Source organism: Chaetodon auriga, chromosome 23 (genome assembly GCF_051107435.1).
Source record: "Chaetodon auriga isolate fChaAug3 chromosome 23, fChaAug3.hap1, whole genome shotgun sequence".
NCBI lineage: Eukaryota > Metazoa > Chordata > Actinopteri > Chaetodontiformes > Chaetodontidae > Chaetodon > Chaetodon auriga.
In genome coordinates, this window is record NC_135096.1 from 18,057,359 (window position 1) to 18,074,932 (window position 17,574).

At 45.6% G+C, this 17,574-nt stretch overlaps 1 protein-coding gene across 2 annotated transcripts; it reads left to right on the forward strand.

Moving 5' to 3' along the window:
* The first annotated feature begins 930 nt into the window (after positions 1 to 930).
* On the forward strand, positions 931 to 11,512 carry LOC143315866 (ALK and LTK ligand 1-like). Of its 2 annotated transcripts, XM_076723390.1 has the most exons (8): positions 931 to 982; positions 1,392 to 1,429; positions 1,842 to 1,959; positions 6,044 to 6,288; positions 8,282 to 8,335; positions 8,954 to 9,034; positions 9,926 to 10,005; positions 11,106 to 11,512. In XM_076723390.1, exons 4-7 carry the CDS (start codon positions 6,054 to 6,056, stop codon positions 9,988 to 9,990), a joined length of 435 nt encoding a protein of 144 aa, XP_076579505.1. In that variant the 5' UTR covers positions 931 to 982; positions 1,392 to 1,429; positions 1,842 to 1,959; positions 6,044 to 6,053; the 3' UTR covers positions 9,991 to 10,005; positions 11,106 to 11,512. The 2 variants fall into 2 exon arrangements, with proteins under 2 accessions (XP_076579505.1, XP_076579504.1); XM_076723389.1 differs by lacking the exons at positions 931 to 982; positions 1,392 to 1,429; positions 1,842 to 1,959 and adding an exon at positions 3,943 to 5,585.
* The last annotated feature ends 6,062 nt before the right edge of the window (positions 11,513 to 17,574 follow it).

The following is a 17,574-nucleotide window of genomic DNA, read 5'->3' on the forward strand; positions in this document are numbered from 1 at the left end:
TGGGTTTTGGGATTTGTAACAGATTCACTAGGAAGAGTCACAGGTCCTTGAAGAAATCTGAGAGGTTCTTCGGATGCTCCAAGGGTTGTTGATCAGGCTCAAGTGGTCCACGGGGAGGTTTTGGGCGTTTGAAGGTTTCTTAAGGAGATTTGGAGTCATGAATAGCTCCAGAGGCTTGATGAGGTTTAACAGATTTAGATGGCATTTTATGGTTATTCGTGAGACTGTGAGTTTAAGAGATTGTGACGGAGGTTACAGATGGTCTGATCTTCACCTGCTATCCGATTGATCACTGCTGTGCTGCTCAGCCATTTTATTTTCAATGAGATCGCATAAAACCCTCCATCATACTGTCCTGAGGTTTCTGAGAGAATAATTAAACCGTTTGTTCCCAAACTGCCAGAAGCCGTGAATACACGCCTGTTCGGGTGAAAGAGGTCAGATGAAACCGTCAGACAAGTATCTGTATTGTCAGGATGATTCAGCAGTACGTCTGTCCTGGAGGAACGACACGTTATGTTCTTGCCTCCAGAGAGGCAAGACACAAGACGTTTTTTTATGATGTTTTTTTGTTTATGCCAGCATTTATGCCAGCTGGGTTGAGGACTGAAACCAGGACACATGTGGCTGCCGGGTGAAGACACCGAGCAGCTGCGTGGCGATTGGTTCAGACAGAAAACACACAGTTAATCATTAAGACACACTGGACAGATTTGACCGTAATATCTTAGACTCAGTTTGTCCAGAGTCCCCCAAGACTTCATAAACACATAGTTTACCACGACCCGTCTGACCTTTGACCCCTGTCTGTGTCATTAGGACGTCTCAGAGCTTTCAGTTGTCTGACTGTTGAGCCAAAAACATCAGCGCTTCACGTCTTGTTTTTCTTTCTTTCTGATTTTATTACAGCGCAGTTTGGTTGTTTTTTAACAGCCTGTGACGCTCGATGGTGCAACGAGCTCCGAAAAGAGGAAATTAAAAGGTAAGAAGAGCGAAACGAAGCTGGACGACAGTCTGGGACAGCACAGAGAGGGAGGTCACATGTTTCACACCTGCACACACCTGGTGTTGTTTTTGGCTTTTCACTTAATCGCATGTGTGGTTAAGAATTCAGGTGTGTGTGTGTGTGTGCGAGAGAGAGAGAGAGTGAGAGCATGCTTTTCCGTCGTCGTGGAAACACCTTGCTGACAGCAGGTGTGTGTGTGTGTGTGTGTGTGTGTGGAATGATAACACTAAGTGAACCTGGCAGAACGGAACGCTTTCACTGAGTGTGTTTAGTTTTTCTTCGTCTCTCATCGCCGTCAAACTGCACCACTAACTTGTTTTTATCTTGTTTATTCTCTTAACAAACGCGCTTTCTTTCTTCCTCTAATTCTTTCTTGTCTTTTTAGGTCATCGCACACTTCAGACGAAGTGCTTATGAGTGTGTGTAAGTGTTTGAAACCCCCTCTGACGACAAAGTACTTTTACTAAGTACTGAAGTGAAGTTGAGGTACTTCTCTTTTCACCTCATTTCAGAAGAAAATATTCAACTTTTTACTCGAGTACATTAATTTAAAGTCAGCAGCTGCTTTGATTCCTCGTGTCAGGACAAACCACACGATCAGTTTATAAAGTATTTTATGTTGTTAAAGATTAAAGGCCCCACAGACCCTCACAGGTGTTTTCAGTTACCTGCTCAGGTGAGAGCTGCTCTGCTGGGATTTATGCCAGGTCATGTTGCTCTGAAGAGCCCTGAAATTGTAATTTTGATCTTTTTTTAATATATATAAAAAAAAAATCAGACTCTCTGAGGGCTCCACAATTTTGCTCCCAAAAATCCATTTTAATGGTTCACCAAGTTCCAGGGTCACTGAAGGTCCTCCAGGGTCCACAGAGACAAGAGGCCTATGAAGAAGTTTGAGGACATCTGGAGACTCTCCAGGACGGGATCAGGAGGAGGTTAAAGAGCTTCAGAGGGTGAGCAGTGCCTGAACCAAACACAACAGCACAAATTTTAAGGATGTCAGGGTCCAGCAATTCGTGCAGAACGTGCAGAGGTGTTCTAGGATGTTCTACAGTTCTTCAAGTATTTCTGGCTTGTGAGAATTGAAGTAGGTTCATCAGGTCATTCCAGTGGTTCTCTAAGTTCCTCCTCATAGGGTCTTGAAGAGGATCCAGAGGTGCTGAAGGAGCTTTAGAGTTTCTTGAGCAGACTCCCTGGTATTTCAAGAGCCTTTAATGAGCCTCCGGGTTGTGGGTGGCCTTAAAGTGGGTTCCTGTGATCCTTGGGGAGGTTCTGGAGGTGTCCTTCCTGATAAGGGTCCATAGGGGTCTTGAGATGATGAGATGGGGCTTTGTGAGGTTAAAGAACATTTAATGGGCTCTTGGGGCAGATTCCAGAGGCTGTTGGAGATGTTCCAAAGCCGGGCATATGATAAATGCTGCGGTGCTGCGCTGCAGGCCTGGATATGTACACAGTGGAGTTAATGGTCGTGAGAAAAGTTTGACGGCACTGCACTGACCTGCATGAATAAACAGCCTCCACTCCGAGATGCAGGGCGTCATTCCTTTGTAAACCTCCCCTTAAGCCCTGTATAAATACAGGTTTAAACAACATTAATACTCACTCCTATGCATGTACACACAGACTCACACGTATGTGTGTATGTTGTGTACATAAACATGCGAGCTGGCTGTGTCCCCACATACATTCCTGATTATTCCTGACTCCAGTAAATCACCACTATTACACACTAATGTGCAAAGTGTTTACATTTACAATCCAACACACACTCACACATTTAGAGCAGCTGAGTGATTTGATATCTGATAGAGCAGATGAACAAATAAGGGTGGAACTGTGAGAACAGACGGCCATTCACATCAACAGGAAGAGGTTTGTGTGTGTGTGTGTGTGTGTGTGTGTGTGTGTGTGTGTGTGTGTGTGAAGCTTTGACAGCTTGGCAGCTTCCCAGTCCTCATCACTCAAGTGTTCTTATTCAGTGTTCCGTTACTGTTGTTGTAAAATGTTATCTTAAATATCATTGTGTCGTTCAGTCTGTGTTGTCTTAAAGGTTTATTTAATACATCACTGTTGTGTTTTTGTACGGAGTTGTTCTGTTGTGTTCTTCCACGTTAGTTTGAAGTCATTATTCTCATAAACAACGTTCGCTCTGCCTGTTGACCTGTGCAAACATTAAAGTCTCCCTGTTCTAATCAGGTACTGGTCTATGGAACGTCTCACGGGGCAGACCCCAGAGTCCTCCTGGAGAGTCCCTGAAACTCAATAAACAGCCTCTGAAACCTCTTCAGGGGTCCCTGGAGTTTTTTAAAGAAGCTCCCAAATTCCTAAACTGTCCACAGGAACCCAGGGAACATCTTGTTGAACCTCCAGGACCTTCTGTATGAGCACTGGAACCTCCTCAATAACCTCGAAAACCCAACAGAATCACAACACAAACCTCCCTGAAATCTGGCCTCTGGACCTTCTAATGGATGCCTGGACCACTTCAACAGTCTCTGATGAACTCTTCAAGAAACTCAAACCCATAAAAACTCCCATAACCTCCTCAAGCACTGCTAATATTAATGACACATGAACTCTCCTCAGTGACTCCTGGGAGCCGTCTCCATCCCCAAAGACTCAAGGGACCTCCTCAAAGACCCCTCAGAGATTCCTGACTCTCCAAAAATGTCTGGAACTTCTACTAATATCTTTAAATACAAGAAACTATTCTCAAGGAAAACTCCAGTCTTCTCCCAGCTCCAAAAACCTACTTAGAATGGTTGAAACCTCCTCAGTAACCCAAGGAACATCTTGTTGGACCTCTACATCCTCATTTAAGACCCTAGAGACTTTTGTACGACCAATGCAATCTCCTTATAGATCCTCTGAATGACCTCTGGAACCTCTTCAGTAAGAATATCTGGAAATTCCTAACGAAAACAAAAAACATCTTTCCAGGCCTCCCCATAAGAATCTTGCCCTCTGTGCAACCACAGGAACTTCCGAGGAACCCTTCAAAGAGTGTGACCCCAAAGGCACCATTTGCTTTGGTCTGTGGTAATTTGGTTTTAAACTGAAAATGTGCATGGAGATATGCACCACGAACGGAGGGTGTAATCTGAAATAGTAAGGCTTTAAAAAGTAACTTTGCACCCGAGACAGTAACCTTGGATAACCTTTCATTCACCTTTCACATCCAATCACAGCGCTGCTGAAATGCTCACGTTTTACGCTCACTGTGCGCGACATGGACGGTGTGGTTGGTTATGGGAAGACTGGTTACAGCCAGTAACACTTAACGGACGGAGTGAGAGCTGGTGAACACTGTTAGTAACGAGGCAGGCGGTAACTTCAGCTCTTTGATGGGACGCGAACTCCACGTCCACGTCCTCACCACATAAAGGAGACACAAAGACATTGGACGGAACTAATGAGAAGCAGAATTGATCAATATGAAAGTAATTTCTCTTAAACTAGGGTCATTACTTCGTTATATACCTCAAGCAGGAGCTTCACAGGGGCCTCCACTTCCCTAAAATCCTCCATGAGGGATTAATAAAATGCTATCTTATCTTATCTTATCTTATCTTATCTTATCTTATCTTATCTTATCTTATCTCATCTTGATCCGGCCCTGACAGAAAACCTCCTCAGTGATCAGTTTCACCAAACTGAAACACCATCTGTGCTTTGCGGCGACAGTTTGCTCTTTTGTTCTGTTCTGCTCACAGTTTCTGATTCTATGACTGAAAAATCGCCAAAAGTCAATAAAAAGCATGAAATTCACTGAAGAAGAAGCAAAGAAGCGTTTTCAGTTCTTTCCACTGAGAGGGAGTGGTGCACTGCTGAAGGCAACAGGCTGCAGCTCCGGTCTGTCAAACTGTCTTTTAGTGTCTGTGTTTGTGCACGTTAGCTGTCCGCTTGCACGTGCACGCGCGGACCTCCCTCCTCCTCCTCCTCCTCCTCCTTCTCCTCCTCCTGCTCCTGTGTTTCCGTAATTTGTCGGAGTTGCGCGTGTGGAGAGAAGAGACGCATGATTGTTTCCAAAGAGGAGCGCGCGGCAGACACACCTGATCAGCCACAGATAACAACAGATTACTGATAGATCGATCAGGACGGAGCAGATCGGAGGCAGTCAACGGCTGCAGGGTGTCTCGTGCGCAACGCGCCTTTAATTGGACACAGAAGTTTATTTCGGGACAAGACTTGGAGTCTTCTCCTCCGTCCGCAGAGCAGAGACATGAACCCGTCCAGCTCTGTGACAGCCGCTGCCGGAAGCTGATGATGATGACGATGAAGGTGCTTCCCCAGCTCCACGCGCTCCACCGGTGATCCGCGCCGGTCTAAGATGCCACCGGGCCCCGGCGGACAGCACGCGGCTCGGATCAGAGTAGGCCGGTTTGATAAAACACAGGAGGACACTGAAAGCAAAACAAAAGCAGAAATCCAGCATCTCGGGGAGTCACCCCGATCCGGGACGAGCCGGGAGGGAGAAGCGTGGATCAGAGAGCGGCGCGCCGGGGAGCAGAGGCGCAGAGAGACGCGCAGAGAGACGCGCAGAGAGACGCGCTAAGAGCGGCAGAGAGAGAGAAGAGAGGTGAGTTCAACCTTCACTGTCAAACACTTTAAACTGCCTGCGATGATGTGCAACTGAAACGTTTCAAATGCAATTAGTTCAACTTTAATGGCACCTTTGAGCAGCTTGAACTGAACTACTGAATGAAGTCACGTTGGTCGCGCGTTGACTGCGCAGAACTGCGCAGAACTGCGCACAGCAAAAACGCCACAAACACAAAGAACAATCTGTTCACCGTCGGGATCATTTCAAAGTGTGTGATTTGGTACTAAAGAAGAGGACAATGGGGCCGACTATTATCATTGCAGCAGAGTTTTCCAATGATTAACAGTATAAATACAAGTAACTTACCTGGTCACAAGTAAATCATCATCAGGTAGTTTTCAGCGACCTGATTGACTGAATGAGTAGCACATAATCAATCAACCAACCAGTCAGTGAAAGCAGGCGTTCTAAAAGTCCAACCTGTGCTCCTTCAGGTCCGCAGTGATGCTGCTCCCGCGGCTCCCGGTCCTGTCTGCGCTCCTCGTCCTGCTGCTGGCCGCGGGACGCTGCACCGCGGCGGCCCTGCTCAGGGGCTCCGGCACCCGAGCGGACGGACGTCTCGACGGACGCAGCATGCTGGAGCTGGTGGGCCGGAACCCGAGGTCCAGGACAGAGCCGGCGGCGGAACTCAGCGGAGTTAAAAGCCCGGAGAGAGAGAGCAGATCACTCCACGGACCGGGTCAGTGCTGAACCTGCAGGCCTGCTACCTGCTACCTGCTGCCACATGTGCGCTCTGATCAAACCTCTGAAACTGAACAGGGAGATAACATCTGGTTCACTGTGTGGTCTGTGGTTTCTGTCTGAAGGAGGAAGTGTGTCATGATGAGTCAAACTTATGAATGGAAGCAGCATCAGTCCTGGTTTCTCCTCTCAGCACTAAACGAGTCACACAGTCCACCAGGAGCAAGAACTCCTTCTGCAGTAATTACTGATGCATTCACGTGTTCATCAGCTTCATGTTGCAGCTGCTTAAGATGGAGCTGCTGGAGTTAAATGCATACACATCCATACTTGGGTTATATTTTGTTTGAATAATATGAATCAAGTAACAAAAGCCATCAGATAAACGTAGAGTTGAAGTACAAAGTAGCAGAGAACGGAAGTACAAGTACATAAAAACTGTACTAACAGTCTCATATTTCTGTTGGCTGAACGAAAATCCTCACTGCCAAAGTATTTCTGGAGACTCAGTCGATTTGACTCCAGTTTACACGCAAAAATAAACATTCACTCATGGTGTACAGATGCTAGGAGATTCTAAACTGTGAGCTACGTTCGTTTGCAGTGAATCTGTGACCGTTTTAAAGTCAAAATAACCACGTTTGAGTTTGAGTCAGTGACCCAACGGTGACAGAAAAAGAGCAGAGTCGAGCCGGGTTCATGGGAGAAACGTCTCCTGCTTTAAGTTGTTCGGATCAGAAGGACGAAGTCCACTTTAACTCTTCAGTGCAGTTACAGTCGGGTCCATTAGTGCAGTCCGCCGGTGCCAAACCGTCAGACGTCCTCAGTCCGCTGTGGTCACACCTCAGCAGCTGAAGCTTTGACCTGTTTGGTCCAGACTGAGACGTCTCCATCGTGGTGGGATCAGAAGACAAAAGGCTCTGGACTCATTATATTCCACCTTGATTTATCTGTCATGACGTTGAAACACTCTGTTGGAAACGAATCTCAGTTTTAGTGATATTGATGATGTTTTTAATGATTGAGGATCAGTTAAAAATCGGGGAAATCAGATGCCCGTCAAAGATGTGTCTTCTGCTGCAGGTCTCAGACTCTTTGAGGAAACCGTGAACGAAGGTCTGAGACGCAGCGTCTGCTCTGCTGTCAGACTGATGTTCAGATGAAATGTTGCCTCAGTTTGCTGTGCAGCTGGAGCACGAGAGAAAACCAACAAAACAAACTCTGGATTTTGTTGCCACTTGACAAACAAGAAGCCAGTTGAACTGGACTAATGTGGTCTCTCCTGGTCTTGGTGAGGACTGACCTGAGACCTGTGAAGTGACATGTACCATGTGAGCACAATATAAACACTGTTTTGACACACAGTGGACCTGAGGCTTCTAGGGCCCCTGGGGGCCCTGTGACAGGCGCCCACTTTGCATGGTTGGGGATTCAGCCTTGTTGATGCATCAGCAGGTTGTTTTGAAGCTGCTTTGGGGCCATAACTTCCCCCAAACTTTTATCTTCCAGCAAGGCCCTCAGACAAACCAGAGCCAAACTTCTCGCTGCAGAACTTGCCTGAGAAACATCACGTTTTTAAGTTTTCCTCAGTATCACAGTGATGCAGTGATAGCCGTCTGTACATCCACGAGTACACTGCCAACAGGAGCTGCTAACGGCTAATTCGGCTAACTTTTAAAGCTGACTGACTGAGCGTGAAGAACACCAGGCTAAAGATCCAGGAAGGTGTAAACGACAACATCAGAGATCATTCTTGTGCTTAGAAACTGAGCCCTGACCGAAGACGTGCTGATGAGACACTGATCAGAACGGATCTGTTGACCTGTGATCTCAGCAGCAAAGATTCAACCGACTGTGTTTTAGGCTCATCCTAAAACACTAAATGGGGTCACTTTGGAAAGCGTGACAAAAATGAATTTTCATCATGCTGCTTCTGACATGGCTGTGACGATGAACTGCATGTGTTTGACCACAGCTGGTTTTCCTTTCAGAGGGACACCCCAGAGATCCACAGCACAAGGAGAAGTTCATCAAACACCTGACAGGTACGAAGGCCGTCAGATCCTCACCCTCGCTCTGCTTCTCGCCTCTGTGTCTGTTTTTTTCTCCATGTTACGTTTCTGACCTCTTTTCGAGCTACAGAGCAGTTTTTCATGAGCAGGTCTTCATTTCTGTTTTTTGTTGTGCTGCCTCAGATCATCCAACCCTGCAGCAGTAAACTCGCCAAAAGCAAAGATACAGACGTCTATTATGAACCAAACCCTGATCATCAATGTCCTCATTCAGCTTCAGCTAAAAGACTCTTTTACCTGCTGATACTGTTTTGTTTTAGAAGATAACTCCATGAAAAACGTCTTTGATTGGCTCTTCGGGCATCTCATCTTCATTACAGCTGCTCTTGATCTGGCTAGATGGCCGTTTAACGTGTGGCTGAAAGCTCTGAAAGAAGCTTCTTGTTGTCAAACGACTTTTTCAGAGCTCAGAAAAGAACTCTGAACATTTGAGGTCATCTGAGCTTTTACATGGAAACTAAAGATCGATTAAGATAAAGTTAAAGCTCTAATGAGATGCTGCCTCACAGCTGTGTGCTTACCTGAAGGTGACAAGCACCTTCTGTCCAATCAGAGTCCAGTATTCTAAAGCGTGTTTCATTCTGTCGTCAGGACCCCTTTACTTCAAACCAAAGTGCAGAAAACATTTCAACAGACTGTACTACAGCACCAGAGACTGCACAGTACCCGCCTGTGAGTACACACACACACACACACACACACACACACACACACACACACACACACACTGTGCTATCAGTGTAATCATGTCAGAACAACAGCAGCTCTTATGATCTTAAATCATGCATGCCGTGCTGTGTTTATCTTGGAGAGAGTGAGTGTATGTGTGAACAAAAAATGTGTGTATAGTGTGTGTGTGTGTGTGTGTATGTACATATGTATGTGTGTGTGTGTGTTAAAACAAGTCTTATCCTGTTTTTCATCGAAAACAAACTCCTGCAGCAACACGACACAGTAACAGTGAGGGATGCTCTTGTGGGAGATTACAGGTGATAAGGCGTCCTCACGGCCGCCCGACATGCTGCAAACCTCGCCTCGAAATGGTTAAACGCTTCACAGTGATCTGCGTTTTTTTCTCGGTATCAGACGTGCAGATATCTCATGCCTACTCTCATGCACATCACCACACCTCTGACAGATGGGCTCGTAACCGGAGGCTAAAATGTGGAGTGAATTTCGGCTGAACGGACCCTTTTTGTCGGTTTTAACTATCATTTTGCTGCATTGCGTTGCTGGACTATAACGAGTTCCACCTGTGCTTTTGCTGCCAAAACAAGCCAAGTGGGAGATTTTTTCAGTATGACCAGAAAAAGTCTGGCAGTCATCGATTTAATTTCACGTGAAATTCACATGATCCATATCTCAACTTTTATCACACAAATCAGACGCTTGCCGCCCGAGGCCAGCCGTTTCCTCCTGCCCTCGGTCTTGTTGCTAAGCTAGGCTAAACACTCCCTGGGCCTTGTGACCCTGCTGCTGTAGGTTGTGTCTGTCCTTAGGAAATTGAGCATGTTTTTTGTGAACCGCAAACAAACATACTGTGTTTGTTTTCCTCTCCTGCAGATTATAAGAGATGTGCTCGTCTGCTGACTCGGTTGGCCAACAGCCCTCGCTGTGCAGAGAGATAAACACGCCGAGAGACGGTGAGACTGAACGCCGACCAAATTACTCATCTTTAACATAATAGCATCACGTCCAGGCTCTCCGAGGAGGAGGTGAAAACATCTTTACAATGAACTCATCTGTAATTTATTCCCCCTGTTATCTGAGACCTGGACCAGCAGGGGCCAAAGCTCAGAGCAGGTAGAACAAATGAGAGGAAACTGATCCAGGCAGTGGATCAGTTTCCTCTCAGGGCGCTTCTGCCGACGAGCGGCCATTTCAGTCGAGACCACAGAAGAAGAAACGGCTGCAGCACAGTGTGACGATTGTTCAGTCCAAATCTAAAACCAAAGAACCAGGCAGAACCACAGAGTCTGCAGAGACTGGAGGACCAGGAGAACCTGAAGAAGAGCGTGCAAAATCCTGTTCCCCGTCAGGCCCACCAGTGGTCCAGACCCCCACTGCTGTAGAAATCTGTGGAACCCAGAGTCTCGAGAACCTTTAGGACATCGACTCTTAAAGACATGTGGAGTTTAAAGTCGGTAGAACGTGAAGAAGTCTCTCAAATCAGTTGAAGCCCAGGTCGGTAGATTCCTGTCAAACATAGTTCGTAGAACCTGTTAACTCAGACTACAAAGCCTTTGTTTTCTCTGGTTCTGCAGGTTTACAGCTTCCACAGAGTCCTGCAGAACCTAGAGTGTATAGAACCTGTTGATTATAGTCCATAGAACCTGAAGGAGCCGTGCTTTCCTGGTCTCTGCTGCTCGGATTTTGGCAGCTCTGTTTTGACTCTTTAGTCCTGCAACTTTATGGAAGAGCAAGACTTAATCAGTGGAGCCGTCTTTGAGGAGTGCTGGACTATGACAGCTGGATCACGTTCCTTCACATGGTTCCTTCTTGGTTTTTGTTTACCTTTTCCGTCCTGGAGTTTGTTATCACTGCAGCTCCTCTCGTCTTCTCGGCTCACTGCCGTTCTTCACAGCTCCTGACTTCAATCAGGGAAGCATTCAGAGCAGCAATCGCTCCTCGACACCGTGAAGACGAGCGGGTTGTATTTTAAGCTGAAGTTTGGTTCTGTTTGATTGAGCGTCAGCTTCCTGAGCTTTACTTTAACCATCTCTTCATTCTGTTGGTGTAACAGCTTCTGGACAGGAGGGTGCAGCGTCTTAACCAGGTCCAACAACTGACGAGCAGAAGAAGTCCTCCAGCCTATAGAAACGCCTCTGAGACGCCAACACCATGTGCTGTATGTGCAAACCGCTGTCAGAATGATCTGCTTTCTCTTCTGCTTCCTGTATTCGAGCATCTCATCCGACTGTGAACTGAACTCCTTCTCAGATTTTTTTGAAGTTTGTTTGTTTGTTTCGATACAAGAACATGTAACAGTTGGCGTTCCCGCTGGGTTCGCGTGGTCGTCCGGTTCCTTGTGTTCAGCTCGTCTTCTTCACTCTTCCTCACTCCGGTCGTCCTTCCTGCACCAGCAGACTCACCTGTGCTGTGCTCTGCTGTGTTCTCCTGAACGTCACATGGACAGTAAAGCAATCTTCAGCCTCTCTCACTGACACTCAAACCAACTAGATTTCTGTTTTTCTGAAGCTAACGTTCCTCTGATGCGTTGAGGTGATTCTGTCGGTTTCTAATGGAGCTGCAGGAAGTTTTCTGGAGACGATGAGCTGAAACGAGGAGGGTCGCTGCTCTGAGACCAAGAAAAATCTTGGCTTTGATTTGGAAACTAACGCAGGTCTCAGCAAACTTTCACCTGGAACCAAATGTCTTTTCTTGTTCTCACAGGACAACAGTGTTCTGCCTTTTTTTGTTCTTTTCATCTGAAGCCTTCCGAGGACATAAATGGACAAGTCCTCTGATTGGACATCAGCTCAATAACAAGATTCTTTTGCTTTTTTTTTGTCATTCTGTTCGACAGAAAAATCAGAGTTGCTGAATGTGTTTCGTGTGACATGATGCATTATAATAACAGTGATAATAATATTCCAGTATATTTATATTGTTTAAGCTGCCGACCCGAGTGTAAGATGTACAAACTGAAAGAGGAATAAAGACACGTGTTTGATATATATTTTTCCCAAATTAGGACTTTTTATTTTGCTTTGCTTTTGTTTCTTCATTGTGTTGCTGTTGAATTCATGCAAACTGATTTTAACTGAAATAACCACAGACAGTGAACTAACCACAGACTGTGGATTGTCCTGATTTTGTTACAGACAGTGAACTAACCACAGACCCTGGATTGTCCTGATTTTGTTACAAACAGTGAACTAACCACAGACCCTGGATTGTCCTGATTTTGTTACAGACAGTGAACTAACCACAGACTCTGGATTGTCCTGATTTTGTTACAGACAGTGAACTAACCACAGACCCTGGATTGTCCTGCTGTTCTTACAGACAGTGAACTAACCACAGACCCTGGATTGTCCTGCTGTTCTTACAGACAGTGAACTAACCACAGACCCTGGATTGTCCTGATTTTGTTACAGACAGTGAACTAACCACAGACTCTGGATTGTCCTGATTTTGTTACAGACAGTGAACTAACCACAGACCCTGGATTGTCCTGCTGTTCTTACAGACAGTGAACTAACCACAGACCCTGGATTGTCCTGCTGTTCTTACAGACAGTGAACTAACCACAGACTCTGGATTGTCCTGATTTTGTTACAGACAGTGAACTAACCACAGAGCCTGGATTGTCCTGCTGTTCTTACAGACAGTGAACTAACCACAGACCCTGGATTGTCCTGCTGTTCTTACAGACAGTGAACTAACCACAGACCCTGGATTGTCCTGCTGTTCTTACAGACCGTGAACTAAACACAGACTCTGGATTGTCCTGCTGTTCTTACAGACTGTGAACTAAACACAGACCCTGGATTGTCCTGCTGTTCTTACAGACAGTGAACTAACCACAGACCCTGGATTGTCCTGCTGTTCTTACAGACCGTGAACTAAACACAGACTGTGGATTGTCCTGCTGTTCTTACAGACAGTGAACTAACCACAGACCCTGGATTGTCCTGCTGTTCTTACAGACCGTGAACTAACCACAGACCCTGGATTGTCCTGATTTTGTTACAGACAGTGAACTAACCACAGACCCTGGATTGTCCTGCTGTTCTTACAGACAGTGAACTAACCACAGACCCTGGATTGTCCTGCTGTTCTTACAGACAGTGAACTAACCACAGACCCTGGATTGTCCTGCTGTTCTTACAGACAGTGAACTAACCACAGACCCTGGATTGTCCTGATTTTGTTACAGACAGTGAACTAACCACAGACTCTGGATTGTCCTGATTTTGTTACAGACAGTGAACTAACCACAGACCCTGGATTGTCCTGCTGTTCTTACAGACAGTGAACTAACCACAGACCCTGGATTGTCCTGCTGTTCTTACAGACAGTGAACTAACCACAGACCCTGGATTGTCCTGCTGTTCTTACAGACAGTGAACTAACCACAGACCCTGGATTGTCCTGATTTTGTTACAGACAGTGAACTAACCACAGACTCTGGATTGTCCTGATTTTGTTACAGACAGTGAACTAACCACAGACCCTGGATTGTCCTGCTGTTCTTACAGACAGTGAACTAACCACAGAAGTCACAGTTAATTACTTCAGAAGTGAGGAATAGGAAAGCTCAGTGCATCAGATTTTGAGCTCCTGCTGGTCGACCTGAACCAGACTCGGGCTCCTGGTGGGACCTGGATGTGGACAGGGACAGAAGCTGTCTCAGTCTGCCTGCCATCTGTCTCTGACAGGGTGAACCACATAGCAGCACTGTTGATTTTGGCTGCTGCTGCACAGTTTCATATTTATACTGAGTGATTTCTGTCTGCGATGAAGGAAAAAAGAGGATCCGATTGACTTCTTCATCCTCTTCAGACTTTTATTTTCAGTCTCATTGGAAATAGGTTGGCTTAAATTTTGTTCTTCTACCCAACTGTTACTATGGGAACCGTTATAGTAACAACAGACTGAAGTAAAAATAGCCACGTAATTACCCAGAATTCCTTTGACCAGGTAATGAATGTCTGTCTGTTTTTGGCTCAACATGCACAAAATATCGCTTACAGTCATTTTATAGCAATTAAGCAAACTGTCAAAGGTGTGTGTGTGTGTGTGTGTGTGTGTGTGTGTGTGTGTGTGTGTGTATGTGTGTGTGATTACATGAAGGCAAATTGATGCCAAAACTGCAGCAGAGCTGGTCGGACTGCAAACACACGCACGCACACGCACACACACCTATGTCGTCTGCTCACCTGCAGTTTTACCAACAAACGTTGAGACGTGACTTCATCATCTTCATCAGCCAAACATCATTAGTGTGATTAAACTCGTTCCACCAAACTGATTCACGATCTGCTGAAGAATCTTCATCACATCCTTAAACCTGCAGGACGTGATGTTTTGGCTTCGCTCTTTTTCTTTCAGCTCTGCTTTTGGTCTCCACCAGCCGCTGAAGGCTCCGCTGTGATCACCAGCTGCTCTCCGAATGCACGGCGGCTCTGTCCGTTTTTTCCCACTTTGACAGTTTTGCTTGTTATCATGAGAAAACACCTTTGTGAGATAAGCAGATTCTTGGAGGTCACCTGTGGAGTTTTTAGCCGTGCTCTGGAGCAGCGATATTATTGGCAGGTCCTTGTTTTGTTGGTACGATGGCGCAGGTTGGTGGTGGTGACATGCAAAGAAATGAAGCAATGCACCGAAGGCAGAGACTTAACTTGAGTTTATCTCAGGATGTTCAGAAATGAAAATGTCGAAAGCAGATTTCTGCAGCTCGTATGTGCTCAGACATAAACAGCTGATCTGTGGTGATGAATATGTTGCTGTGTGACAGAGTTCAGCAGAGGTTTGGGAATCAAACCAGTTCGCCTTCACATGATATCAGAGGAATAAATCCTGACTTCCCACAGTCCACATGACTGCACAGAGAGCAGACTTCTTGTCACTGTGTTTCCTATTTTTATCTCCTCTTCATCAATTGTGCTGTTGTCTTGAAAGTGTATTTTTAAACTGAACTTTGAGGAGAAATTTACAAAAATAAACACAGTAAAAGGGTCATTTTAAATATGGAGGCTATTTCGCTTTGATTAATTGGCATTTGGAACAAATTTGAACTTCTGTGTTATCACACAATTTGACTAAAGAAATGTTCGTTTCACTGGAACTGCAGAATGTGATTACTGGAGATTTTATTGACTTCAGAAGCAGAGAAGCTGATTCAAAGAGAAAAGTTAAAACTGATAAAGTGTCATTAAAATCAACAGCAGTGCTAATGCAGGTAGAAACACACTAATCTACTCATAACTCCACAGTCCCAAAGTCATTTGTGGCTGAATGCTAATTTTAGCAAATATCAGTTAATGTTACAAACGTTAACGTTTTACTGAATATGAGTCGCTGAAGTTGTTCAGTCAATGTCTGCAATCAGTTAAAACTCATGTTAGCTAAATCAATGAGTCAGACGTATGAATGCTAACTTTAGCAAACATTAGCTAGCTTCATTGACTTAAAGTAAAGCAGTGTTAGCCCACAGCAGTAACGCTACAACAGGTAAAATGCTCTTCAAATAGGTCCACAATGGTTGTTAATGTCGCTGCCATTTATCAGGCACCTTCACCTACAGCGTCATGACTAAAGTGGTGCTCTGGGGTGTAACTCAGTGGTTCGTGTTTTTAGGGTTCATCGCTCTGGATTTCATCATTTAGTGAGCTGATTCTGGTGATTTCAAAGCTGTTATTGAAAGAGCTGATTAAAGGAGTTAACAGTGCTGGAACATGAAGTACGTTTGCTGCACATAATGGTTTTTATTTTTATTTATAAAGTTATTGGAGGTGCACTTGCATAAAATGTCAGTAGAAACAATAGAAGCAGTAGAGGAGGAGCGGTGCGAGGTGACTAACAGCTGTGGCAGGTAATGACTAATCCATGATGAATTACACCTGAATCTCAGCCAGGTCTGTACTGCAACTGTCTACATCCCAACACACACATGCACACACACTCACACACGCACACACGCACACACACGCACACTCACACACTTTCACATGCACTTTAAATAAACACGTTCTTATACTGATACACAGTAACACGCACACACAGCGCGTCTTACATACCTGGGAGGGGATGTTTGCTTGACAGCTCGGGGGCGTGGCCAGCATGACCCAGACTGGAGCACTGACAGGTAACTTGTGGTTTGTGTGTGTGTGAGACAGGTTCGTTAACAGTCTGTCACTAATAGCCACAGATTCCAGGTGTTCACAGCTGTTGTGTCTTCATTTGCCAACTGAGATTTCCCAGAGTGCTCTTTTCTGAGCTGAAAACTACAACCCGTTTGATGCTGCAGGCCTTAAACACAATCACAGACAACTGGAGGACTTGGAGGAAGACTCAGCAGGGACTAGAGAACATGGAGGAAGACATCCAGGGAAAAGGCAAATGGGGGAAGAATTCATAGGAAACTACAGGATGTGGAAACAGGCTGATGGAGGAATGCAGGACTGTGAGGAGAACTCAGGGGACTGTGGACTATTAGGGGACCAGAAAAGCTCAAGGGAACTCCTTTGGATAGAGTTCATAGAGGACTGAAAGGACAACTTGTTGGGGAATTGTAGCAGGCATGAGGACATGCATGAAGACACGTAGAGCAATAGATGACAGGAAGGTCTGTAGGAGACTGCAAGAATGAGGACTGAAAGGATGACTCGCAGGGGACTAGAGCACTCTAAAATGACAGTAATGGAAGTGAAAGACTGGCACGATGACTTGTAGAAGACTGACAGGACTTGATAAAAGACTCAGAGGGGACTGAAGGACTTGTAAGGACTTGTAGGGAACTTGAGGACTCTGAAGACGAGACAGAAAGAATAAGATGAAAGGCTCTACAGGACTTCCAGAAGGACCTCTCAGTAAACTGAGAAGGTATAATAATATAATATAATACTTTTCGTGTTCTTTTGTGGACCAGAGGATCCGAAGGGGACTCGTAGGGAGCTGAAAGATCCGGATGACTTTTAGAGTGTTTAAGTACTATAATGACTTGGAGGATGACATGTAGCGGACTTGACAAAGGACACGAGTCTGGACTCAAAGCAGATTAAAAGAATTTACAGAGAAGTGGATGAAGTACTGAGGACTGGAGGACTTGAAGGGGTTCTGAATGTGGAGGATGATCTGCAGTGGAATGGGGGGACGTGGGTAAAGACTCGTCGGGGACTGGAGGAAAATTTACTGAGAGGAAAAACTGTCAGGCGCAAGATGACTCGAGGGCGAATTCAGAGCAGACAGCAAGACCTGAAAAAGGACTCATCGTGGAGGATTCTGAGGAGGACTCGAGAAGAAGAGGACTGGGAGGCCTGAAGTGGTTTATGGAGGCCAGGTGGCCCGACACACACACACACACACACACACACACACACACACACACACACACACACACACACACACACAGTGGAAACACATTAAGAAGACAAATGGCTGCAGCGAGACTGCTGTTTATCCAGAAGGCTATTGAAAGAGCGAGAGGAGGGATGAATGAAAGAGACACACACACGAGAGGAAGAAGAGACGCAAAGAAAGATGAA

Bases quoted from the DNA above. Each gene is read 5' to 3' on its own strand.
- LOC143315866 (XM_076723390.1), top strand. From the start codon at position 6,054: ATGCTGCTCCCGCGGCTCCCGGTCCTGTCTGCGCTCCTCGTCCTGCTG. The intron at 6,289-8,281 runs GTCAGTGCTGAA...TTTTCCTTTCAG, and splicing joins CAGATCACTCCACGGACCGG to AGGGACACCCCAGAGATCCA. The intron at 8,336-8,953 runs GTACGAAGGCCG...TTCTGTCGTCAG, and splicing joins GTTCATCAAACACCTGACAG to GACCCCTTTACTTCAAACCA.